The sequence below is a fragment of the Phyllostomus hastatus genome, unplaced genomic scaffold (genome assembly GCF_019186645.2).
Source record: "Phyllostomus hastatus isolate PE091 unplaced genomic scaffold, TTU_PhHast_1.1 phas_scaffold_317, whole genome shotgun sequence".
Taxonomy (NCBI): Eukaryota; Metazoa; Chordata; class Mammalia; order Chiroptera; family Phyllostomidae; genus Phyllostomus; species Phyllostomus hastatus.
The window spans coordinates 14982155-15009374 of NW_025334023.1; the positions used below are offsets into that span (position 1 = coordinate 14982155).

General features: G+C 41.2%; 1 protein-coding gene across 1 annotated transcript in view; it reads right to left on the bottom strand.

Annotated features, from left to right (window-relative positions):
- The window catches only part of RAB38 (RAB38, member RAS oncogene family), a 48642-nt gene extending 37646 nt beyond the window's left edge, over positions 1 to 10996 (bottom strand). Inside the window, exon 1 of the mRNA XM_045818120.1 lies at positions 10688 to 10996. Within this exon, the coding sequence (XP_045674076.1) occupies positions 10688 to 10889 (202 nt within the window). The 5' untranslated portion in view covers positions 10890 to 10996. The remainder of the gene's footprint in view (positions 1 to 10687) is intronic.
- Positions 10997 to 27220: the final 16224 nt, after the last annotated feature.

Here is a 27220-nt window from a genome sequence, read left to right on the forward strand (position 1 = left end):
TCATAAGTAACTCACAAGAGACCCTGGCCTCTAAGGATTTTACTCGAAGAATTTCTAGATTCCTTTAGAGCAATAATTCCAAAAATGTGCATCAAGGTACTCAGGGGTGCTGGGTGCCTCAGTAAACTCACAGGTGAACAACAGGACATTATAAAACTTCGAGGTAAACACAGTGGTGCTTAAGATCAATTAGAAACCTCAGGAACTACGAGCTGGAGGTAATTCACAATTTTAACATTAGATCAAGCTACATTCCTTTTAATATGATCACATTGTCTTGAAACTAGGGTTTTCCCAGTTTGTGTAATAAAAAGCCAGAGTGATGTGAAAATAAATGTGAAACAGGATATGAGAGTGGCAGTGTCTAGATTAAAGTATTGTTTTCTTTAAATTAAAAACAAACCCACATGCCACACTACCCATATAAGATGATTTTTATTCCACTATCATCGAGCATCGTAGCTGTCCCTATCTTTAGTTCTCAACTGGAGACTTTCGTCCCTCCGCCACTATGGATTTCCTGCCTAAAGGCAGTATTTAAGGTGGTCATTATTACCAAACCAACTACCAGTCCACAGCAGTGACGCGTGTGAGGAACAGAGCTGATTCAATTCTTAGCTCTATCCAAAAGTGTAAAGGTTCAAAAACATAATGAATTATCACTTTAAAATAAACAATGTGTATCTTCTAAATGCTACTTAAACAATTCATCACATGTGAAAACTATTGCTCTGTTATATCACCCATTAGAAAATAGTAGAATAGAGCACTTAGAAAATAGGATTTATAAATAGACAAGTCTCAGTTTATATTCTGGCACTACCCCTTACTAACTGTGACTTTGAAAAGTCTTATGCAGGTTTTTTTTGCTTGTTTATGTATTTTCTGGCCTGTTTAAGCACAGATTTTCGTCTCTGTGATAGCTCATTGTGTGTGATAAATGAAGTGATACACAAAGATGCACAGCACTGTGCCTGACACTCCAGAAATGGTGGCTACTAATGCCATTATATTGCAGGGAGAACAGTCCTCCTAACAAATGACTTAAATGAATTTGTTCTAAACTTCACCCTATATAAATAAGATTGAAATGTGACTGAATCCCTCATACTATAGGTAATTCCTCTGTTGACATTAAACTGAGGAGCTAAAGTAGACATATTCAGAAAGTAAAGCTGGGCTTCTACACGACACAAGAAGCTAGATTTTCATCCCTGGTCTTGAGAGAGCAGACTTGTGCAGGGCTGGTGAAGAAAGGTCAAATAATGTATCAGAATAACACAGACTGCAAAAAGTAAAGACTCAGAGCTGAAAGTAATGATTCTGATTTCCCACAAAGTTTGAAACCACTGACTATCCTCGAACTCTCACTTTGTTTTCAAACCTGCCCTTGGTCTCCTCCTACATGATGTTTTCTCCTTCTCTTCTTTGCTGACTCCACAGTCACTTCATTAAATTATATAATAAACAGCAAGTGGCAAAGTCTGCTAAAAATCATGAAGGATATTTGGAGAAGTACAGAATTACTCTAGTATATTGATTGCTAAAGGGAGAAGTGCTAGAAGGAAATAAAAAAGGTTGCATGTGTCTCAAGGGAGGAAGAAGCACCACTGGAATGAGAAAATTAGGGAAGTCTCTGCAGAGGAGTTGCCCTGCCTCAAACACAAGGTAGGATTTAGACATGTGGAAATAAAGGGGAGGGCACCTGTGTGAGCCAGCAAGAAGAGCAAGAGCAAAGGCACAGAGGCAATCAACATGGGGTGTGAAGAAAGAACAGCAAGGAGTTCAAATAGCCAAATTGTAAGCCTTAATACGGGGCGGGGGGGGGGGAGAGTTAAATAGAAATGTTATTTGAAGCCAGACTGTGGATGACTCTGTGTGCCCCCAGTGCCACATCATCGTCCTCTCTTCTTCATTGTGTTAACAATGTGGTGCCAGGTGCCTACCAAAGTCAATGATTTCTGTGCCGCAGTACTTAAAACACCAAAACATCTGGGGTTATAAGGTAGTTTTTAATTATTCAAATCTCATCACTAATGAATCAGAGAGGACTTCATTCTGGTTCCATCTCTACCCCTAACTTTCTCTGGGCCCAAGAACAAAAGGTGACCTCCCCCCCCACCGCCTTTCACATCATAGCTCCTCATCTGTAAAACAAAGGGTTTGGTCTGATGAGTTCTCAAAGTCTTAACTCTGTGGAAATGATCAGTCGAGAAAGGATTATTACTTCGTCTACTGGATCCAAAGATCATAGAGAAGATAGTTTTGTCATTTGACCTCCAAACAAATCATGTTTCTCTCCAAATGATGAAGACTTTGGTAAATGAAGAAGCACCATTTGTAAGGATGGTCTTTAAGGTCACTCCCATACTTCTATGGTAAATTGCCACCTTCAAAAAGTGCCTACCATATTTATTGATTCTAAAATATATGTATTTTTGTGTTAATATTCATAAAATTATGAACTCAAGCATGAACAAAATTATTACTTTCATTTTATTGAAGAAATTTTCATATCAATGATATATCTTAGAGTTAAAGCAATGATGAAATAGTTGAACAAATCTTTACCAAGAACCAAGTACTAGGCTAGGTCCTAGTTTTGGTTGCAAATTAGGTGACAGTTTGGAGGACTTCTAATCTGGAGTAAGCATGGGATTTAATGGGAGCAGAGAAACAGTGCCTCCCTTATTCAAATGGGCTCAATACAGATTTCCTGAAGGAGGCAGGATTCTGAAGGCAATTGTCATACCCTTGAAGGATGCTAAGCTGGAGAACATCTAGGGGAGAAAGACACCATGCTGAGCAGTCTCACCCTTGTGGACTATAAACTGATGAAAGCTAGAGGAAGGGATGGCTACTAGGAAGCTGCTACAGTAGGTCAGGTAAGTTGTGAAGAAAACATAGCTATTGAAAGGAGGAATAAGAGTTATTTTTCAAGATAGAAAAGGCAGCATTTGATTAATACCTGAGAGTGGGAAACTAAAGGGAACGGGGAATGGAGGAAATTAAAACCTGAGTTATCTTCAAAGAGTAATTTATGATTATATAATTTTTTAAAACCAAATTCTCAAACATCTGAAAGAGACTATTGGAACTTAATAAATAACTTGGAACTCCAGGCTAGTGTCACAGACATGGCCCTGTGAAGCTAAGGAAGCCACTTTAGCACACCAACCTAGAAGGTGAGAGTCCTCCCTTGACACAATAAATTTGACCCTCCCACCCCCCACCCCTGCAGTAGCACTGGGACCACCATAACCCTCTGAACATGTCCATCTCAGAAACAAAGGGAGTGGAAGAAATAAAAAGCGTTCTCAATGGTTTGAAAGCTTGTAGGATTCCCAAAGCTAATCACCAGAAAAGAGGGAGAAAGGGCTCTAAGCTTATCTACTACAAGAAAACTATACTCAGAAAATTTGTTCAGGTGAGTGATGACTGAAATGTCAACCCCAGAGACTACTCACCATATTTTGCCGTGTATAATGTGCAATTTATGAGGGAAAAATAATGATACACAGTATACATGGGTAAGTGCTAATTCCATATCTATATAAATGTTTTTCCATTCTTTTATTTATACTTATGCATTAAAATTATTGCTCTCTAAGTCTAGAAAGTAATAACAACATCCATATGCTAAATAATACCCTGGAATATGATAATCAGCTTTGTTCCTAAATATAAACAAATAAAAAACTGAATTAAAAAATTAAAATGAAAGATTTTTTTTCTGAAAGTTTGGGCCAAAAATGTAGGTGCACATTATACATGGCAAACTATAGCAATACCAAACCACTTTTACTGAGCAACCACAATGTACCAAGCACCATGTTCTACTTACTCTCAGCCCAGTTTTCTCACCTATAAAACCGGAAACAGTAAGACCTAGTTTCCAACATTACAGTGGTATTAAATGTGCAAGACCTGGTATGGCAAACTGATAAATGCAAGGAATTATCACTCTTAGCCTTAAGCTTGGCATGCGTGTTCTTTCCTAATTGGCTCCTTCCATCTCCCCACCGCCCTCCTCACACACTGTAATCTCAGGCTACGCCAGCCAACCCGCAGTCCTCACCATGTCTCCACACCTCCTTGCATGGCTGGGGCAGGCCCCATTTTTTACCTTCTGTTAGCACCTGACACTTTCCATTCACAGCACTTACCAAAATAGTAATTAAATAACCATCTCCATGATTTCTTTTAACATCTTTATGCCGCACTAGACTACCAGACTGTGTAAGAACAATGACTGATCCATTTCATTCCCCATAAATTCCTCTGCTTATCAAGTGACTGACTAAATCTTTTCAGGCAAGACCTGATACCTCTCAAGTCTTCAAGTTTTAAAGCTACTATTTTAATAAAATTCAGTGAGACAAAATTAAATAATTTAAGTGCCACTCAGCTGCTCCTTAGAGTAACTGTGTTCCTGATGACAGGGCCACAGTGAGGCAGATCCCGGGCTTCCTTTCGTCATGGCCAGGCCTCAAGGACTCCAGTCATGCCCTACTTGCCAGCACCTCACGAACTCCTCCCTCAGTAGCTCTATGACTTAGAATCTGTACGCTTGCTAATCTTCAGCCTGCCCATCACTTCATCTCCACCACTTTAATTCTGCTCATCATGATGTTTATAATCCAAAGGCAATATGGAGCCACCAAAGTGACGTCCTGGGAAGATAAACCTAAGCTTGGTACATACAGGAACTGGAGGACGAGGAGACTGGATGGAGCCAGGTAGCTTTGACAGCAGAACAGTTAAGTAATTAATAGTGCTGGCACAGGTCCAGGGCAGTGAGTGGCAGGGGAGGCATAATCACTATCCGACTTTGAGATTGATTGTGTATGCAGGTCAAATAAGGAGGAGAAAAGGTGGCAGAGGTTTCAAGTCTAGTGACTAGAAGAAAGATAGTGTGGTTAACACAAATTTAAAAATCCAGTGTGTGTGGAAAGATGTCTAGTTTAGCCTTACAAATCACATCCTTTACTACTTATCACTAAGAGGGATGATTGTGGATATTGTCTGTCTGTATTCCTTTCTTGTTGTTTTCTTTTGTAGCTCCCGATTTTGCCACATAGAGAATATATCACTTTAATAGAAAAAATCCTGCTTTTTTATGCAACTTGCTATTGACATATTGATCTTGCAAGATAAATGAGGTATCATAAAGGAGACATACAGCAGGAAGACAGAACTGAAGGTCTGAAGCTCAAGAGAAGTCAAGGTCATATGCACAGTTTTGGAGTTGTCAGCATAGAGTTTAAAGCCATGAGAATGCATGAGATCTTGAAGAGAAGAAGAACTAAAGAGGGCCAGAGGATGAACTTCTGTTTCAAGTCGTGCAGCCCTGAAATCACTCCCAGGGAGTAACTGGTGCCAGGTACAGCACAGGAAATATCACATTAGCTAGAGGCTTTGCCCTGTCTGCTCAGGCTTAGAACTCCAAGACTGGATGGAAGTGGTATGGCCAGAAGCCTCTCTGCACCACCAGAGTATTTGGGAGTTACTGATATTGATACACTTTACTCACAACCATGGTGATTTGCTGTTGTGCTCTCATGTCCACCAAAATGTGAACTTCTTGAAGTCAGGAATCAAGTCTTGTTCAATTCTTTATCCTACTTTGTTTTCTCCTCACCCAGTACAGCACTTAACACATACCAGGCTTTTAATAGACATCTGCTAAAGAAACCAACCGCACCCATAGGAGCTGTTCCTCCCCATCCTCCCTCCTTCCCTCAAGCGACTTAGCTTTCTTTGGTCAGTCTGCTGTGTGCTCCCCTGTCTGAACCAGTCCTCTAAAATCTAGATGAGGGGACATGTCCCACAGCCTTATGTTCACACGCCTGTGCCAGATGGGAGTTCTAATGATTTTCTGTATGAAGCTCAGTGGTACTTTCCATACCCATCCCTCACCCTACTTTGAAAGCTCACCCTTTTGCTCAGTGTATGTATTACTTACCTGTAAGCACATAGCATTTTAGTCCACATGGTATTTAGAAAATCTACAATCATCCGAACAGTAAATTGCTCAGCAGCGAGCACTCCCAATTAGATATGGGGTTTTTTGTTGTTGTTGTTTGTTGTTGTTGTTTTTTTTGCTTGACATAGTGGTTGTAAAATTTAGCTCTTTCTATATTTCTAGACCTATCATGCTGATATTTAGTATCCTTCTTCTAAAACTTCTTGGAGAATTGCAGTATTTGGAAATAGATATTGATGGTATGGTCAAGGACAAACCCATGTAGAAGCACTTTACAACCTCTAAAACAACACAGCCCCCTGAACAGAGGAATTGCACGGCCACTGGCCTGCAGAGTCAGTGTCCCGGGGCTCCTGGCCCTTGCTCCAGGCTGCCTCCCTCTTTCACTCTGCCTGTGGGATAGTTAATGTCCTCCCATGCTTCTTTGTCACATGGCTTAGGCTGGGAAAGTTAGGACAGATGTGCCCTGCAGGAAAATATTTTTCTTATAAGTTGGATCTTGTTTTAAATATTTAGAGGCATTGATTATTTAGTACAGTCTTGCAGTGAAACTTTCACATAGTGAAGAAGCACTCTCTAAATTATCTGTCAACTTAATTTATATTCCACTCTCTTGGTTAAATCTTGAATTGGGTTTATGCTGTTCTTGTTCTTCTTGGCCACTTGCTAGCTCTTGTGTCATTGGGCAAGTCCTTTACCTTTCTGACTTTTAATTTTCTCTAATATAAAATAGATTTGACATAACCTTCTCTGTCTATACCCTCAGCGATGCTGGCAAGATCAGGCTGGAAATTGTATGCAAAAGTAATTGGTGATAACAGTTAAAATAACAAGCATAATAACTAACATTTATTCAGCATTTACTATGTGTCAGGCCCAGCTTTACATGAATTAATTCATTTCATTCTTTTAACAACTCTAAGATGCAGATTTTGCTATTGTCTCCACTTTATAGACAGGAAACCAAGACATAAAAGCTACATAACTTACACAAGTTACTTGGAATAAGAAGTTGGAATAAGTGCCCACATACTACCTGAACACAGTAGAATATACTAAAACTGACACAGACAAGAGGTGGTGTAGTACAAATATGATATCGTAGGAAAATCAAACCTATAATTTAGAATGTATTTAGAATATGTCTAAAGTATTCCATTTTTAAGTTATGGGAAGTAGAGCAATCTGTTAGGGACCTGGGTACTAGATTCAAGGGCCAAGTTTTAAATTCCATCACTACCACTCAAACAGCTATTTTACTGGGAAATTAAACCTGTGTGGACAACTGTAAGAATAAGTGCTTAAGAAATGTTAGCTACTATTACCCTGTCCCAATTCCTGCAGTTTGGTCCGAAAGCACACCAAGAGAAAAAAAAGTCTCAAGTGAGATAATTTTTTTAACTTTTTCTGATAAATTTATAAAAAGAATGAAACCTATAACCAAGAATCAAATTTTCAGAAATACATTTTCATTCCACTTCCTTCCAATGTCTGCTCAGGGGTACTGTATAATATCCAAAAGCCCATTAGAAATAGGAAGGAAAAGGCGAAGATAACCCATCTACTGAAGAAGCAAGGCCTTTAGAGGGGAAGAGGGCATAAACCCTGTGGGCCACCTATGCACCAAGCACTCACAGGCCAATGGCCATAAACAGTGTGGCTTGATTCTAAGCCAGACAGAACTGGGCCAGCTCCAGCTCTTCCCCTTTTAGCCAGGTGGCTTTGGGAAAACCAACTCAATTTTTGTCATTCTATCAAGAACTTCTGAACCCACAGCTGGTCCAGTTCGTCCTCTCAAGTGAAATCACTGGGACTAGGGTGATGGCTGTTTCCTATGGTGTTTATGAAACTTTTCATGTTGGTTTCAAGGCTAAGTTCACAAGCCCTGAAAGGTCCTTTCAAGATCAGACTGCCCAGTCTAAGTGGCTACAAGAGATATATCATGGGAGTCTGTTGGACAAACAGAGACCCACGTGGCAATGAACCAAAGGAATATCAAGAGTCTAACTGAGCAAAGTTTTCCTCTACGGCAGGTTAATCTGATATCCCACCAGGGCAGGGCAGGGCAGGGCAGGTCTCCATCTCAACCATACCCCCAACCCTCTCAAAGAGAGGCCCACCAGCCTGTACTACCTGTTCTTTCCCAATACACACCAGAGTTGAGCACAAATGAGAGAGAGAAGCATTTCTATGTTTGAGTAGTCAGGCTGTGATTTGAAGGTTCTATAAAGTACACTTAGCTAACTGGAGTCTAGATGGGCAGTTGATGCTGGATTTCATGACTTCATTCCTCACAAGGCTACCTATGCAGCCTGAAATGTGTTAGTACTATGCTCCAGATAGCCTTTTCCACAATGGCCCAACTTCTCCCAACCGGCTTTGCCTGCTGCCCAACTTCTAACTCAGCCTACACGGCCTTTGGGTTGGAGGCTGCCAAAGACAGGTTACCACAGATCATCAGAGCTCTGGGACAAAGAAGCCCCCCTACTGAGATGTTTGTTGCACACCTTATCTGTAGAGCTGAATTTCCAAGGCTCCTCAGATTTCTCATCTCCCCAAGCTTCTGTGACTATAGTCTCTACGGCAACCTTAGTGCAGAATCATAGCTCAAGAAGGCATTTTGAAGCTTTGGGGTTACACTTCTCATGACACTATGTTGTAATATGGGTAAAGCTGAAAAATCATGCTGGGCATTTTGGAACATATAAATAATAGTTGGAATGTAATATAGGAATCATTATTTATTTGAATTTAATCAGCACATTTATATCATGTCCTTTGCCTAGCATTTATAAATGCTCAAAAAAGTGGTAGCTACTGTAACAGAAATGCTTGCAGCTCTCCTAGATAGAAGTACTATCCGCTTTAGCTAGTATTTGTTATTTGCGTATCTCTCATTTGTTGGGAGAAAGCATTTTGCCTCTTTACTGATAAGGAAACTGAGACCAGGAGGTCAGGGAACTTGCCTAAAATTGCCTAGGACATGTGGGATAAAACAAGGATTCAGATAGAGGCAGCTTAACTCTGGAATTTAGGTTCTTAATCACTGTGACCTTCTTTTCTCCCTGTTAGGTGAGGACACTGAGACCCATGGACACTGTATAAAATGCCTGAGGTCACCTCCTTTGTTACATTTGACACATAAGTCTAAATCACAGCTACCCCTTCAAACCATAAATTAATTCTAAACCCGAGTCCTGGAGACTTCTAACTCATCAAAAGAGTTAGAACAAAGTACACAGACTCATAGTGGATTTTCTAGATGAAAAGTCCAATCAGATAGTGGCTGATGACATCTTCTGGTCTCTGATAACCCCTGTGCTACCAAAGCTGCTGAAGATGACTCTTAATGCATGAATCTGTCTGCATGCCAAGAGCTTTATCATAAGACCTGGCAGCTGATGATTAAAGAGGCGCTGGAGTCTCCAGAATCAGAAATGCCCTTTCAAAAATTTTCCACATTTGTTCTCACTTCAAGCCATGATAAAATGTTTCCAGTCAAATGTACCAGCTAAAATGAACCTATTTTCTGAAATGGAAGCAGCTACTTTGGGCCCAGCACTTCAAAAAGTTCTTGGTGCCACAGACCACGAAACAGTCAGAGGTGAAGTGGGATTGTTTGAAGTGATTCAGCCCAGAATCCCAGAGGACCTTAAAGCTCCTGAGCAGTGAGCAGGAAGATTCCTGAGCGGCCATGCCCAACCCTTCTGCATTTCACAGGGATGTACTGAGCTGAAGGCATTTGTCTGAAGCCACTGGTCATGCTAGTGAGTGGCAGAGCAAGATCTGCAATGAAGACTTGTACACCACCAGGTTCCAAGCAGCCTCAGTCCAGGGACTCACTTTTGGAGCAGACACTGCATCCTCACATTCCACTGTGCCTACTTCCTGGTACCAACTCTCAGAATCAAATTCTGATGTCAAACAGTGTAAAGAAGCTTCTCGTTTTCCAGGTTTCTCAATGAAAACTTTAGGACCAAATCAAGAAATCTTATGGTTAATGTCATAAACCCTTACACAAAACAGTGTCCCTAAAATATAAGCACCAACTTTTTTGAGGGATGACAGAAAGCCAGAGAGATAGAGATACAGTGCAGGTGCAGGGGAGAGAAACAATACTTTGCCCCCATATGTACATAGGAAGCTCTGTGGTTTCCTCAACGCAAACAACCTCCAACTAGCTTGACTGATAGTAGAAAAGGGGGTGAGGAAAACTGGAATTAAGTGAACGATTGAAGACAGGAACTAATTCCACTCGCCTGGAACTCTCTTGGTTTCTGTTGTGAACCGATTTAGGGGCTTCCCCTGCGTTGGACTGAGCACGGAAGGGCAGGCATGACAGTCAGGGTCGCGTCACCAGCCCGGAAAATGAGCTGGATGCCAAGAACTGAACGCAAGTCTAAATAGGTTTCCTTCTGCTTCCCTGGAGAGGCCTGCGCAGGACAGAAAGATCCCAGGAGAGTGTGGGAGGTAGTTAAAGCAACAGTTCCACGCGCCAGAGAGTGCGCTGCAAGTTTCAGCCAGAGCAAGAAACTTTTTTGTTTTCTTTGAAGCCAAGTTTTCAACCCACCAGGAAAAGTCTCTTTTGGTGCAGGTCCAGGAGACCTGCTTCTCTCACTTGGCCACACGCAACCCTTCAGCCTCTGGACTGCAAACAGGCTGCGAGGCGCTCCCGCCCCCGCCTTCTTTCCCAGCCCTCACCTGCGATGTCCCAGAGCTGAAGGCGCACCACTGTCTCCGGGTCCCAGTGAAGCACCTTGAGCGCGAAGTCCACGCCAATGGTGGCCCGGTAGTGCGAGGAGAAGTTCTGGTGCACGTAGCGCTTAATGATGCTGGTCTTACCCACGCCCAGGTCGCCGATTACCAGCAGTTTATACAGGTGCTCCTTGTTCGCCGCCTGCATCCTGGCTGCCCGCCCGCTGTGCTGTGCAGAGCCTGCCTGGGCCGGGAAGCGCAGCCGGGGCCTGGGCGGGTGAGAGACACAGGGAAGGCAGCGATAGTGCTAGCGGAGAGAAGGCGCTGGGCGGGGGCGAGGGGCGAAACTCCTCCCCCGCCTTCTGGAGAAACGCCCTTACGGGAGCTCTGGGGTTAATCCGCCTTTCCACCCAACGCTGTGTGGCTTTGGAGAAGAGTGCAAATGGGAGGGACTCCTGGCACTGGAAAGTTGGGGTTCACGTGTTAATACCTGTTGCAGAGGTAATGCGTACAGCACTTCACAGTTTCCAGAGTTTTCCTCGCCTGTGATCCTGTCCATAAAGCTGTGAGGAGTGGGTTGCACCAGAAAACTGAGTGTTAAAATGTTACGTGAATTGCAGGAGATGATAGTCAGTGACAAGCCTGACTGAAGACTGGGCTCCTGAGGCCAGGAGCCCTGTCACCATCCCACACTGCAGAGAGAACCTGGGAGGAGAGGCAGCACAGTGTGCAATATAATTTCAAGAGACAGGATCTATGTATAGGCCCTGCATGCCCTGGATTTTGAGGCAGTTTGACCTTGGGCAAGTCGTTTGAGCTGCCCCAGCCTCCTTGTGCAGTGACCTGGCAAAGGTAATCCGGACCCATCAGCCGCCTTGGATTGTGAACAGGAAGCAATGCCACATGTATTCAACTGTTTATAGCCCAAAGAGGAGGGCAATTGGGCCGAAACACTGAGGGCATACACAGTTTTTAGCCTCCTCCTCTCCTAGCCTAACAGATTTGAGTTTTACTGAAACAAGTTAAACAACTGGTCAGATTATTTTAAGTGATAATAGCAAGCATTCATCCAGCTCTTTCTGTGTGCCAGTTTTCAGACGTGTCACTTAATCATCTCAGCGGTCCAAATATGAAAAGCATTGTTCTTCACATTTTACAAATGAGGAAACCAAAACCTAGACATTTTAAGTAATATATCCAGGGTCAAACAGGTATTGAGGAAGAAGTCAAATTCAGACCTAAGTCTTTTAGTTCCAAAAAGTTTTGGGGGTTTTGTTTTATTTTGAAATGATTCATTCTTTTAACCAATAAATATTTGTGCTTAGAATGATACAGAAATAACACAAACATTTCTGTATCTCAAAAAATTTCCCTTCTTGTGGGTGAAGACAGACAAGATAAACAAAAATAAATGAATACAATTTTTAATATATTAGTTAGTTCAAAGTAGGGAAAAGGATAAGAAGTATTGGAATGGGGTTGGTTTTTTAGATACGGTGGCCAGGGAAGGTCTCAATGACAAAGTACCAATTCAATAAAAATCTGAAGTTGGTGAAGAAGTGGCAAAATTAGGGTTGATGACAAAATAAGATTCTTTTCAGACAAAAAATCCTGGTTCTGTAGATCTGAAAGATAAGTCTGGTCTGGGCAAGGAGCTAGTGGTGATAGAAACAAGGATGGGGGTGAAAGTTTGAGAAATAACATGAGCCAGTCCTCGATCTAGGAGATGAGCATTCTGTGCCCAATAAGTCATTTTGTACCTGAATGTGCTGGGGAAATGAGCGGTGCCCACAATTATCTCATTTCATCTTTCCAATTGCCTTATGAAGTGGAGTATTTTGTTCAATCTATAGATGAGGAAGCCAAGACAGAGAGCAGCTTTCCCAAGGCCATAAAAGTATTAGCACTGGAATTTAAACCGCAGCTGGTATGAAACCAAGAGCGGAAGGTTTGGCACACCCTTGCTTTCTGTCTTCCTCTGACATTCAGCCTCCACAAGCAGAGGGTTGCCCCAGAGGCCTGATGGGCAAATCACATCACCTTTCCAAGCCTCAGTTTCTATATCAACAAAATGAAGATAATATCCGCCTTACAGAGTTGTTGAGAAGACTAGAGGAGATAAAATAAAATGCAGAGCCTATAGTAGATGTTGAATACGTGGTAGTTATTAATATTCAATGAGGAACAAGTTTTTTATGCCATGTTCTCTGATAAAAACACAGAGGACAGGCACTATATATTATCAGCTTTCCACCCTCTCAGAGGGTAACCCAGAAGCCTTGCTCATAAGAGGCACTAAGTGAGGGTGTACAGAGTTGCACTGGTGCATGTTTATTGAGTACTGAGATAGGTAGCCGTCATTCCTTGGTTTCCACCCACGCAGGGACACACCAGGCAGATTATATCTAAGGGAGCCAAATATTCTTTCTACCTGCTCAATGTATTGGCCAACACCAGTGGCTTTGCTTTGTAGGGAGAGGAATTCACAGGCTTGAAGTGCTTAAGCCACTCTCAGAGCCTATAAAATTAGGGTTGATGGCAAAATAAGATTCTTGTCAGACCAATCCTGGTTCTGTAGATCTGAAAGGCAAATCTGGTCTGGGCAAGGAGCTAATGGTGATAGAAAGGAGGATGGGGGTGAAAGTTTGAGACACACCATGAGCCAGCCCTCAATATTACGCCCGACCCAAATTTTTCACAGGCCCCAGCCTGTTTTCCCAGCGGGCCCAGGCTGAGTCATCCTCAGCCTCACCTGACCTCCTCCTCTGAGCACGAGAATGCTGGAGCATCAGATGTTTAGATTTATTGTGTGGGACAGGCAGGCCATGATTGAGATCTTCTGGAACCGGAAATACCTAAAATTAGGCGGAAGAAGACTCTTTAAGCAAAAGAAATGGGCCCTGAAGTTTAAGCTCACTGTTTCTCTGGGGACAGGAAATCCCCAACCAGGACAGCAGGGACAACCATGGTGAGCAAGCTCCTTGGCTGAGCAGGAAGTATGTGCGATTTTTTTCCAGAGTCACTCATTTAAGTCTCATGACAATTCTTCACAGTGGGAAGAAATTGCTGTCGGTTCATAATTTTATTTTTTTTAAGATTATTATTTTGAGAGAGGAAAAGGGAGGGAGAAACATCAAGGTGTGGTTGCCTCTCGCATACCCAAAACTGGGAACCTGGCCCGCAACCCAGGCATGTACCCTAACTGGGAATTGAAATGGCAACCTTTTTGTTCTCAGGCCAGCACTCAGTCCACTGAGCCACCCAGCCAGGGCTTGGTTTGTATTTTTAAAATTTTTTAGACTTGCATGGCTGGGTAAGCACCCCAAGTTAGCTGTTCAGTGACATGTTTGTGAAGGTCACTCAAGGTCTCTGAACCTGAAAGTCCTCTAGGGAAAATGAGGGAGTGGAACCACAAGATCTCTGGGGAGTACTTTTGACCAAGATATCAGATTCTAACTCTTCTTGACATTCTCTGGAAGGAGTAACACCCCTGATGGTTCCTATCACCCACACCATAGCCCCATTCATTACCCAAGAGATGAAGTTTTCTATCCTGAACTCCATCTGTCCCTCCTTGAGGAGATTTGGGAGAAAGGCTAGGAAAGGGCCATTTAAAGCCAACATCATGCCTTGGTTCTCGTCTGGTTACATGGCTCTGTTCTCTCCTCAGTTGTCATACACTCCCCACTCCCTCACCCCCACCCCCCAACCCCCCAAAGAAGGGCTCTCCAAGCACATTATTTTTTTTTAGAAGACAAACTTTTCTGTGCTCCCTTGCCTTGCTTTGAACTTCTTTCCTTCTCTCAGAATTAGACTACAAATAGGAAGCCAGGCAACTGGGAACAAGAATATAAACTAGATGCAGGCTAGAGCAGTTTAGATGAAAGAGCATTTGCAAATAGGTAGACCATTCTTCCTCCTTTCTCCCTTTACCCCCACATTCTAAGGCTTTATAAGAATTCATCTGTCCCAACCTGTGAATCCATCTGCTTCAGACTCTTTGGGACTATCCAGGAGGATGCCTGGCTCTATCCTGCCAAGCAGACTCTCCCTCCTTGCAGAGAAAATGGCTCGGGTTTTGCCATGTGTCTCCTCCTCCCAGCAGTCACACTGCTGTTTCCACAGTAGCTCTCAGAGCATCTTTGACGATCTTTGGACAACCTTACTGCCTCATATGGCTAAATCACAACACACCCTCTCCTAAAGAACAGAAATGCAGGTGGCTCGAGTCTGTAAAAGGTGTGTAAGACCAAAAAGTGCTCAGACTTCAAGCATGGAATGGCATTCCCAAAGGCACAGAGTACCATTTCTCTGAGTCTTCATTCCTTGCTGCCAAATGTGGGTATATCTTCTTGCACTTGCAAATGATTGGAAATGGCTTTGAAACATAAACATGAAATCCTCATATTTCCTTCTCAGGGCTGCTGTGTTAGATGAGTCCCTGTGACATCAGCTTACTTGCTTTCACCAGTAAGAGAGCCATAGGGAGTGAGTCATTAGCTTACGTGGCTCTTAATTATTCCTCTGAAGACATACTTAAATGACTATAAGATAGGGTGCTAAAGAGTCTGTTGTAGGAAACTAAGGTAATTTTTGTTAGATTAGTGCAAGGAATATATCTTCAAAGAGATGGGCTTTGCTCTGAAAAAAAGCCTCTAAGGAATGACCATAGAATTTATCAGACAAACAGGGACTCTGAAGAGTGAAAGGGGGCACTATTAATAATTACACCAAACCACAGGAACAAGCCAGGGCTGTCCTAAAGCATGTTCATTCCTGAGGCAGATGGCTAGAGTTCTCAAATGAGATCTACAACTAAGAATGGCATTTGAAAAATCTCCTAAATCACCATTTTAATAAATAGTTCTGCCAAGTTAAGGCTGCAGCTCATTTCTCTGTTGTCTGCAAAGAGTTCCCCTTTTATCTTCTAGGCTTGTCCGAAGCCTGTGCTAACTTGCAATGGGAGTTACATTCAGTATTGATTGAGGACAGAGCAATTGTCTGGAAGGAGGCAATAATTTTTAGATCATTTGGCGAGAGGCCAAGGTGGATTCTGTATGGCAAGTGCTTGAAATGAATGCATTTCGGTCCATGAAAATTTTGATGTTGGATTTTTTTCTCAGAAAGAAAAACTACAATAAAATATTTACTGATTATCATCAGAAACTGTGTGCAAGTGAGTTTCTGAAACCACTGTTAGTCTGGACCAAGAAAATCAGATTCTGCCCTAAGCCATTTTCAGCAAATATATTACCAATTAACATCTTGTACCATAGCTGCACACATCAGACATGCATTAGACACTGAGGCTGAGTTGGGACTCATTTGCCTCCTAACCCACCCAGCAGGGATGAGCATAAATGAGCTACAGAGTACTCAAAAGGCAAGCATGGCAAAAGGCAAGCATGGAGAAGAACATTAAAGCAAAGTGATTCTATATGAAATCAGAGTTTCAGCTTCCTTGTATTCGGTGGCTACAATGGGCCAAATCCTTTATCTTGGTTATTTTATTTAACCCCCACAACCACCCTGGTAGTAGGTACCCCCACTTGATAAGGAGGGAAATGGGACTCAAAGAATTTAAATGATTTGCCCAAAGGAACAGAATGAAAAATTTAACTTCTAACTTCTAAGTGGATGCTTTGCCTACTATACCACAATCTTTTACATGTGGTTAAATCCAGGTCCAGTTTTACTTCTGCTGTGTGACTGCATATTCAGGTCATAAAAAAAGGGTGATTCAAATTGTATTTTACAAAGTCCTAAGTGTGTAGAGAATCACCCAATAAAAGAGGAAAAGAAAAAATCTATGATTCAAAGATAAAAGTATATATCCCACACTCACTCAACAACTCAGGCAAAAAGGCAACACAGGAAAAGCAGCATGCAATGTGTCAGGGGGAGTGATCTTACCCACCTATGAAGACAGCATGAACCAAGGAGTCCACCTATGCTGCTCTTAGAGAAGGCAATAGCTTAACAATATTGAGGCATTCCTGTGAATGGGACCCTATCCATAACAAGTGGGGACACAGGGACTGATATGGTCTAGCTCTGGGGATATAACTTAAGAAAATTAGTGACAGACCTTTGGGGCACCAATCAAGACAAATGGATGTGCAAAGCGCTGTGACAGAATTGTTTTTTCAGGAGCAGGGTCAGGAGTGGGGTCTCAGATTTATGTATAAGAATGTATGAGATATAATAAGATATAAGCTGCTACCATCAAAATGTTTGTATTCTGGCCCTGGTCAGTGTGGCTCGGTTGGTTGGGGTATTGCCCAGTGAACTGAAAGGTCGTGGGTTCCATTCCCTGTCAGGGCACATGCTGAGGTTGCAGGTTTGGTCCCTGGTTGGGAAACAAACAAGAGGCAACAGATCGATGTTTCTCTCTCCATTTATGTTTCTCTCTCTCCCTTCCCCTCTTCATAAAACCAGTAAGTATGTCCTCGGGTGAAGATTAAAACAAAATGTTTGCATTCTGGTTACAGTGTCAGTCAGCATGTACACATATGGCCCTCCCCTCTGCTTCCTCTGAGGTCCCTTCACTGGCCCCTTCCCTTCTTTTCTGCCCAATGCTAAAGTGTGCTAGTTTCCCCGCTGGGGACTGGCTGTCCCTGGTGAGCTCATCATCCCCTCCTGTGGCAGTAGAGCAAACAGGGCCAGAGACAAAACTCTGGAATCAAGCAACTTATTTGATTTCACATTTGACTTTCACCACTAACCAGTTACAAGGACTTAGTAATTTAACTTCTGTAAGTCTGTCTACTCATACGCAGAATGAGGATGATAATTTCTACCTCCTAAAGTTGTCAGGAAGCCGAAATGAAGCAATGCAGTGAACTGCTTATTAGCACAGTGTCTGGCCCAGGATGTGCACTGAAAAGAAAACATTAAACTACCAGATGTCTGCTAGATGTTTCTATGTCTGTATTAAAACCCCAGCCTTACTCCTGCACTCTGTACCCTTGTTCCAACTGCCTTTGGGCCATTTCTACCAGGCTTCCTGGCAGGCATTCCAAATGCAAAGAGTGTAAAACTGAACTCATTATCTACCCTAACAGACTTGTTCCTTTTCCTGTATTCCTGGTTTTAGTCAGTGGTTTCACCCTCACGAAAGGCTACCAAGCCTAAAACTCAGTCACACATGACTATTCCCTCTTACTATTCACACATCCTATCATCCTGCATCCTCTGATTCTCTCAAATTCCTGAGTGTTTCTCTAGTCCATAAAGGTACTGCCAGACCACAAAGTTGAATATCTACTTAATAGCATTGTGGGCAAAGGATTTTAAAGCAGTATATAAAAGGCAGAAACCATAAAAGAAAAAAAAATTTTAAACATGTATATATAAAACAAATGGTAATTATAACCTAGAGAAAAAAGTGCCACATTTAGAACAAAAAAAGAGAAAATATATATATATATATTATATATGTTTATATATTAAGAGCCATATAGATATATGGCTAGTAAAAATTATTTTAAAATATCCTAATAGATAAAGGGACAGGGATATAAATAAACAATTGACCACACAGGAAAGCAAACACAAAAAGCCAATAGTAGTGTGAAAAAAAGTTTGTCACTAATAATGGAAGTAGTATAATCATCTCTTAATACTAAAAATACCCAATATTGACAAAGTTCAAAGAAACAGATACTATCACAAGATCCTGGTGAGACTATAATTTAAGAAGAAGCTGTGGGAGGGAAATTTGGTTATGCATATCAAAAACCTTAGACATTTTTGTGCCTTTTATCTAACAGTTTCATTTGTAGGAATTTATGGTAATGAAATCATTAGAAAGAGAGGTTTATACACAGTTAACTTCAGGTTGCATATAACAGTGTTGATTATCATAGAAAAAAATTGGAACTTTCGAGATATGTTAAATACCATAATGCTATAAATATGTAATGATATATCATACAACCCTTGTAAATAATGTTAGAGAAAAATATCCCATGACCTGGAAAGATGTTCACAATGCTTTCTGCAATATTTAAAAGTTAGAAAAAATATAAAATCTTATTATAGCCAGTTTGGCATAATTATAACATAATTATATAACAGTATATATAATTTTCATTTTATCTATGTATATGTGTTGTACATAGATACAGATATGCACACAAAGGTGTAGAAAATTACATGACAGTATGTGTAGTAGACCGTTCTGTGTGGAGCGGGCCCAGCTCCCACTCGGAGATGCACAGGACCCATGCCTATGGATAGGTTCTCCCGTGGGGAATCAGGCCTGCAATGTGCCTAGGCCGCTATGAGTCTTGCTTTTTGCTAAAACTCCCTCACCCTGAATTGAGGACATTTATTACAAAGCAACTTCCTAAAATCCATGCTAAATCTTCCAAGGATGAGTGTAACCAGTTCAACCACTTTTACCTTTTCATTTGCAAATATCCCTCTTCTGTGATGTGATTAGCAGCATTGGCTCCTTTGTTTTCTGTAAAGGGTAACCACCTAAAGTGCATCTGTGCATAGTAAGCAAGGACCATCATGTAATGGGTGGAGAAACCCAATAAAAGCCTGTCATGGTGGAGGCCAAAGCTTTTGCTCCCCTTGAAAGAAAAGCTATGCTGTCCCTTTTCCTCCCCCAGATTTGGTAATCTGTGTGAATGTCTCATTTCATACATAATGATGGGGAAACTGCGGGCTGGTGTCTGCATCTGGTGTCTCTGTCAGTATGTCATCAGAGACTATCTCTAGATGATGAGGTTACTGCTTTTTATATATTTTTATACTTTTATATTTTTTCTTCTTTTACTTTCACAGAGGACATTATTTATTTATAGAGAAGAAAACAATTTTCTTTTCAGAAATGAATGCACACCTAATGGGTCTTGGAGGAGGACTTCCTGCAGCTCTGATCCCAGCAATCATCACTGAAATGGCTTTTCCAAGCCTCTCCACCAGGTGCTCAGCATCACTGTTTTGTTTAGTATTTCTTAGCCATCCTTTAGAGTCCTGATTCCACTTATCTGATCAATGCCAAGATGTTTGCCCTCGCAAGGGAAGCAACACATGATTTCATAGGTGGCATAATCAGGCTGCAGCACACCATACAAAGTCTCCACACTGCCATGGAGTGACTGTCACACAGCTCACCAGTCACAGGGCACTGACAGAGCCTCCCCCACCAGTTCTATGTGTCTTAAAGGAAACACTGCCTTTCCTCCAAAGATGCGGCCCTCCCAAACATGATACCATCTTTGCCTCCTTCCTGCCTGTGCCCTGTATTTCTGCTCTGACATCAGTTTGCTGATTAATCCCTCCAACATCCCTCCCACCCATCCTTTCATTTCAGTCCCTCTTGACATTTTATCCAAAAGCTGCTTCCTCAGGAAATCTCCCTGACTCTGTTTCCCCTGCCTAAACCTCTGTTACCACTCCAGGATTCTTTAAAAATAAATGATTTCAATAGCAGACTGCTCTATTCACCACCTCTGAACTTATTTTATGTGCAGGGGGAATAAATTCTATCTTATTTAATCTCCTGAGTTGTATTTTCTGTTATATGCAGCCAAACCAAACCCTAAATGATAAACCTCCTTGAGTCAGACAGGAAGAAGTTATCTCCATGCCTAGCACGAACCTGTATAATAGCAGTTTATTTGTATCACATCTCATTGGTTTATATCCTACCAATATTCTTTTTATACATTTCCTCCCAATCTATACCCTACCCATTGTATAACCAACTAGCACCTGGCACAGTACCTGCCATGTCATACCCGTGTGCTCAAAACATGTTCTGTTCTCATTGAAGCCAGGCTGCATTTAGTGTCTTGACTTGCACAGACACTCAGTAAATGTTTTAATCACAACAGAAAATATGAACCACATAAAACCATATCTTATGTTACTGCTAACCACTTTGAGCCCTAGATGCAATCAGCTGGCCTTTCCCCGCCCCTGACAAGGAACTTGAGCCTGGCTGCAGGCTTCCACAGTAAACAAAGGGAAGGTGAGAGTAAAGGCTGCTGAACTACAAGTTTTAAGGACTATGTTCTGTTTCTGACTGTGCCACTAACTCCCAAGCCAGCCTGGACCCTACACCTCACATGCTCCAAGCCATTTTAAATAGCATCTTTACACTGATAAGTCTTACATATAGGCATAATTATCCAACAACTAGTAAATATTCTTTATCCAGATGTTACCGTTTTAAGAATTCATCCCAAGGAAATAATCAGTCTTTCACAGACTTATGCACAAGATACGAATGTAGCACAATTTTTAGTAGCAACCTGAGTACATTGGAAAAGAGACTCTTACCTAGATAGCTTGGATCATCTTCTTCAAGTAAACTATATTGTTGTACAAGTTGGCCCATGTAACAGGGAATAGAGACACAAAGAGGACCAGAGGCACCCCAGACATGTCTGTCTACTGGGCTTCTCGAGGCTCATAATCTCCTGAGAAATTCAAAAAAAATGGCACCAGGCCCTCTAGATTGTTGGATACCATAATGCTCAGGAAGATCAGTACTGTAATACTCCAAACTCCAGGACCTCTCCAACAGGTATTTACAACAGGTGAGGTAAGAGGCCCTCCTCTTCCACTGAAACAGTCTTGTTTAGTGCTCCTGATGACAGCCATTGCTGAGGCTTCCTCCATCTGATGAAAAAATTCTTCTACCAAACACTTGCTATTGACTCATTGAAGATAGGGTCCTCAGGTAATCCAGGCTGGGCCCGGAGTTTTGATGAACACATATCTCAGCTGTTTGGGAAAAAGTTTGTGCACAGCCAATGACACCTTGGCTTTGCTGATGTGAGATCCTTTGGGAGTGAATAGTTTAATCAGCTGAATCACTCCTGAGTCATCTGTAGTAACTCAGTTTACTTTATGTTAGGAATTCTTAAAACAAAGGGTTTTACAGTTTGTTACTTCTTCTCCACTTAGGAAAATTTTATACTATTAGGAACTTTTCTTGAACCACTTTTAAAGCAGCTCCCTTGCAAAATAACCATCAGATAAGCAAGTTCCTAAAACTTCCCCATCTCCACCCCCATCAGGGTTGTGGACTCTCAAATCCATGGCCTGGCTGGGTCTTCCAGCTCCTGCTATGCAGGGCTGACATTCTTTCCTGCTGATACAGACTCCTGAGGCTCAGCCTGGGGGATTAGACAGCCCCTGGACCTCCAGAGAAATGAGCCAAATAAACAATAATTGAAGATGAAAAGGATTTTCACAGTTTCAACTAAGACTAAGAAGATTACTGTATTCTAACCCTAATCACAGTGGTAGCTTTACTGCCACCAGGGTTCACAGTGAGGTCACAAGTCATTGGCAGTAAATAGAGGCTTCAGAAGAGTAAGAGTTATGCATCAACACACATTGTCTGCTGTTTGTTAATTAGCTAGTGCAGCATGATATTTATTAGACAAAGAAGTTAGCAAAACTAAGAAAAACAACATTTGGAACACTGGGCTGACAAGCATTCTTGAAAAGGCTGTAATTATTGGTCCCAGCAAGGGAAATACTGGTTGTCCTGGCTGAGAGGAAGAAATACATGAAGCAGATCTTAGGCATGCACTAAGCTGAGAATCTGATGATAACTCTTAACTTTGCATTCATCATGGATCTTCAAATTACACTTAAAAAGCCACATTAGGTTCCAATCAAGATGGCAGCATAGGTAAACATTCTATTCAGAACCTCCCACAGCCACATCAAAATTACAAATAAATTACAGAAAGATCACCATTTAGAACTAACTGCCTGACACCCAGCTGAACATAAGGCCTATAACTATGGCTATCAAGCAGAAGCCATATAGGGAGTGGTAGGAATGGTGGAGATATGGAACGAGCTGGTCTCACACCCATGTATGGTGTTTAAAAATCGGAAGGGATATCTTGGCTGTGGAAGTACTCCATGAGGAGCAAGGGGTCCCAGGCCCACACCAGGGCCCCCAACCTAGGGTTCCAATGCTGGGAAGAAAAGTCCCCATAACTTCTGACTGTGAAAACTAGCAGAGATTGTGATTGAGTGAGACAGAGGGCTTCTGAAGTCCCAGGCATTCCTACTACAGGCCCTCGTGAACTTATTCAGACTCACTCACTTTGACCTCCAGCACTGTGGCAGCAGCTCAAAAGACAGCAGGACATATGATGAGGAAGTGAATTATAACTTTAGATTGAGGGCTGGAGGGGTAGCTTTGTCCCAGGAAGAAGTGCTGACAGATACCAATGTTCCTTTGCCGAGCCCTCCCCTACAAAGCCAACAGGTGGGCACCATATCTGAGTCTCCAACAACATGGCTAACACTGTTCACCCCACCCTAGTCATTCTCTGAGACCCCACCCCACCCAACTTTCCAGCCTACCCAAGCAGTCTCCAGTAGCTTTACCATACAAACATCTCCTGGCTCATGCTTCATACTTTCCTCAAATCTTTAAAAAAAGCATCGTCTAGCTTCTACATACCCTGTACCTCTTGCTAAGTGGTCCCAGACCCAGCACTAGTGATAGCTAGCCTTGGTTTGCAGCTTGGCCTCTCCCAAGCACCTCCAAGCCCAGCACAAGTAGCTGCCATCTGCAGATGGCTTTGTAGCTCATGCCAGGTGGCCCAGGGCAGAGCACATGTGGCAGCTCACCTTGGCCTGTGCCAGGAGGCACAGAAATAGCCCACCTAGTGGACAGTTTCAGACAACACCAAAGCACCACCCAATCACCTCCATTAGCAACAAACTCAGGACATACTCAGCGGGTACCTGAGACCTAATGAAGTGAGTTTTGCTCCATGGGGTCAGCCTCTGCATAGCAGATCCATTGTTGTGGTCTCATCTTGTCTTTGAAGCTAATCAGCCTGGGGATAAATCCCTCTCATTAATATTCCAACAGTAGAAGGCTTGACTACAAAAGGGGGTGCATACAGTCCACACAGCTTGGTTAATGGGGGAGGCTGTGCCAGTAGGTTCTACCGGACACCTACTGCGTAATCTACTCTACCAAGATGAAGAGACAATGCAGTTCTACCTAATACATAGAAACAAACACAGGTAGGCTGCCAAAATGAGGAGACAAAGAAACATGGCTGATATGCAAGAACAGAACAGAAATCCAGAAAAAAAATACTAGACAAAATGAAGACAAGCAATCTACCAGATGCAGAGTTCAAAACACTGTTAATGAGGAAGCTCAATGAACTTAGGAGGAGAGTAAAGGAACTTAGTGAGAAGTTCAAAAAAGAGGCAGGAAACAAAAATGGATACAGAAAACATGAAAACAACCAGTCAAGATAAAGAACACACTACAAAAATAAGAAAGCAGAAAATAGAAAGCAGAACCAATCAACAGCAAAAAGAAAGAAGAATCCAAAAAAAAATGAGGATAGTGTAAGGATGCTTTGGGGCAAGTCCAAGAATACCAACATTAGCATTATGAGGGTGCTGGAAGAAGAAAAGAGAGAGCAATGAATTGGAAGTCTATTTGAAAATATAATGATAGAAAACTTCCCTCACCTTGTAAAGGAAAGACACATACAAATCCAAAAATCTCAGAGAGTCCCAAACAAGATGAATCTAAAGAGACCCATGCCAAGACTCATCATAATTAAAATACCAAAGGTTCAAGAAAAGGAGAGAATCTTAAAAGCAGCAAAAGAAAAGCAGTTAGTTACATGCAAGGGAACTCTAATAAGACTGTCAGTTGATTTCTCAACAGAAACTTTGTAGCCAGAAGAGATTGGCAGGAAATAGTCAAAATGATAAAAAGCAAGGACCCACAACCAAGATTACTGTACACAGCAAAGCTGTCATTTAAAATTGAAGGATAAAAAGCTTCTCAGAAAAGAAAAGGCTAAGGTAGTTCATCACCACCAAGCCAGTATTACCAGAAATGTTAAAGTATATTCTAGAAAAAAAAGAGAGAGGGTGAGGAAGAAGAAGGGGAGAAGGAGGGATCAAAATATGAATAATAAAATGACAATAGCCCTGGCTGGCGTAGCTCAGTGGATTGAGCGCGGGCTGGGAACCAAAGTGTCCCAGGTTCGATTCCCAGCCAGGGTACATTCCTGGGTTGCAGGCCATAACCCCCAGCAATCGCACATTGATGTTTCTCTCTCTCTCTCTCTCTCTCTCTCTCTCTCTCTCTCTCTCTCTCTCTCTCTCTATCTCTATCTCTATCTCTATCTCTATCTCTATCTCTATCTCCCTCCCTTCCCTCTCTAAAAATAAATAAATAAAATCTTTAAAAAAATGACAATAAATACATATCTGTGAACAATTACTTTAAATGCAAATGGATTAAATGCTCCAATTACAAGATACATAGTACCTGAATGGATAACAAAACAAGACCCTTCCACATGCTATCTACAAGAGACTCACTTCATATCAAAAGACACACACAGACTGAAAGTAAAGGAATGGAAAAAGATATTTCATGATCATGGAAACAAAAAAGCTGAGGTAGCAATACTTATACCAGACAAAATAGACTCTAAAACAAATGCTACATCAAGAGACAAATAGGAACCCAGCATTCCACTTCTGGGTATCTATCCAAAGAAACCCAAAGCAATACATTGAAATGCCACAGACATCCATTCAATGGATGGATGTTTATTCAATATGTTTATTGCAGTGCTATTTACAATAGCCAAGATATGAAAGCAAACTAACTGCCATCAAGAGATGAATGGATAAAGAAGTGGTGCAAATATACAATGGAATATGATTCACTCATAAAAAAGAACGAAATCTTGCCATCTGCAAGAACGTGGATGAACCTAGAGGGTATGATGCTAAGTGAAATACGTCAGATAGAGAAAGACAAATGCCAGATGATACCACTTACATGTGAAATCTAAAAAGAAAAATAAATGAATAAGCAGAAAAGAAACAGATTCGAAGATACAGAGAACATTCATAGATACAGAGAACATTCCCCCTGTTGGGGGAAATGGGTAAAAAAGGTGAAGTGATTTAGAAATACAAACTGGTAGTTACAGAATAGTCATGGGGATGTGAAGTACAGCATGAAGAATATAGTCAATAATTCTGTTGTAACTATATATGGTGCCAGATGGATACTAGATTTATCAGGGTGATCACTTCATAAGTTATATAACTATCTAATCATGAGGTTGCATACCTAAAAGTAATATATAGTATGTCAACTATAATTTAAAACTTTACAAAACTATTTTTTAAATGGGCAAAAGGCTTGAATAGACATCTCTTCAAAAATATCTTTGAATGTCCAATAAGGATATGAAATATGTTCAACATCAAGAATCATTAGGTAAATGCAAATCATAACTATTATGAGATACTACATAATACCCATTAGTATGGCAGGTATTAAAAAAATAGGAAAAACTGTTGGCAAGTGTGCGGAGAAATCAATAGACTTGTGCACTGTTGGTGGGCATATAAAATGGTGCAGCCATTGTAGAAAACAGGCAGTTCCTAAAAAGATTAAAAATAGAATTAGTGTATGATCCAGCAGTTCCACTTTTGGGTACATGACCAAAAGAATCGAAAGTTGGGTCTCAAGGTAATATTTTCATGCCCAAGTTCATAGCAGCATTGTTCGCAATAACTAAAATGTGGAAGCAAAATGTGGTATACATACAGTGGAATATTATTCAGCCTGGAGAGGGAAGGAAATTCTGTAATATGCCTCATGATTGAAACTTGAGAACATTATGGTGAGTGAAATAAGACAGTCACAAAAAGACAAATATTGTATGATTCCTTTTATATGAGGTAATTATAGTACTCAGAATTATAAATAAAGACAGAACATATAATGGTGGTTGCCAGAGCCTGGGTGGAGGGTAAAATGGAGAGTTGTTTAATGGGTACAGGTAAAATTTTAATTTTATGAGATAAAAAAGTTATAGGGATGGATGGTGGTGCTGGGATATGCTTAATACCACACAACTGAACACTTAAAATGGTTAAGACAGTACATTTTATGTGTATTTTAAAATAATAAAAGTGAATGAATGAATTTAAAAAGCCAAATTATTGAGTTTAGTCTCAGCTCTACAGCTTAATTGCAGTGAGACTTCAGCAGTCATTGGATCTCCCTGAGCCTCAGGTTCTTTATCAGTGAAATGTAATAAGTAGTATCCACCCTCTCTACTTACAAGTCAAATGAGATAAATGACTGAGAAATTGTTTATTTCAGTTGAAGAGATCGCTATACAAAAGTAGGTTATAATTTCTCACTATTCATATTGTCTCTGCTATAAGACTAAAAGAAGTCTGTTATAAGACTTAATACTAATATTCTACTAAAACTTAAACCATAGGGCTAAAAGTATTCTATTGTCCATAATATAAATCTAAAAGGATTCAACTTTCTCTAAGAAAGACTACTAAACATTACAACTAGAAGTGATTTCTTAGCCCCTTTGAAAGTCTGTAACACTTTCACTACAAAACATTTTATTTCATCATTTATTTCTTTGTGATGTGTATAGGTAGATAGGTAAAAATACTGTTATAACAATACTATGTATGTACCTTGGTTTCTTAATTCTACTTGTTTCCACTATG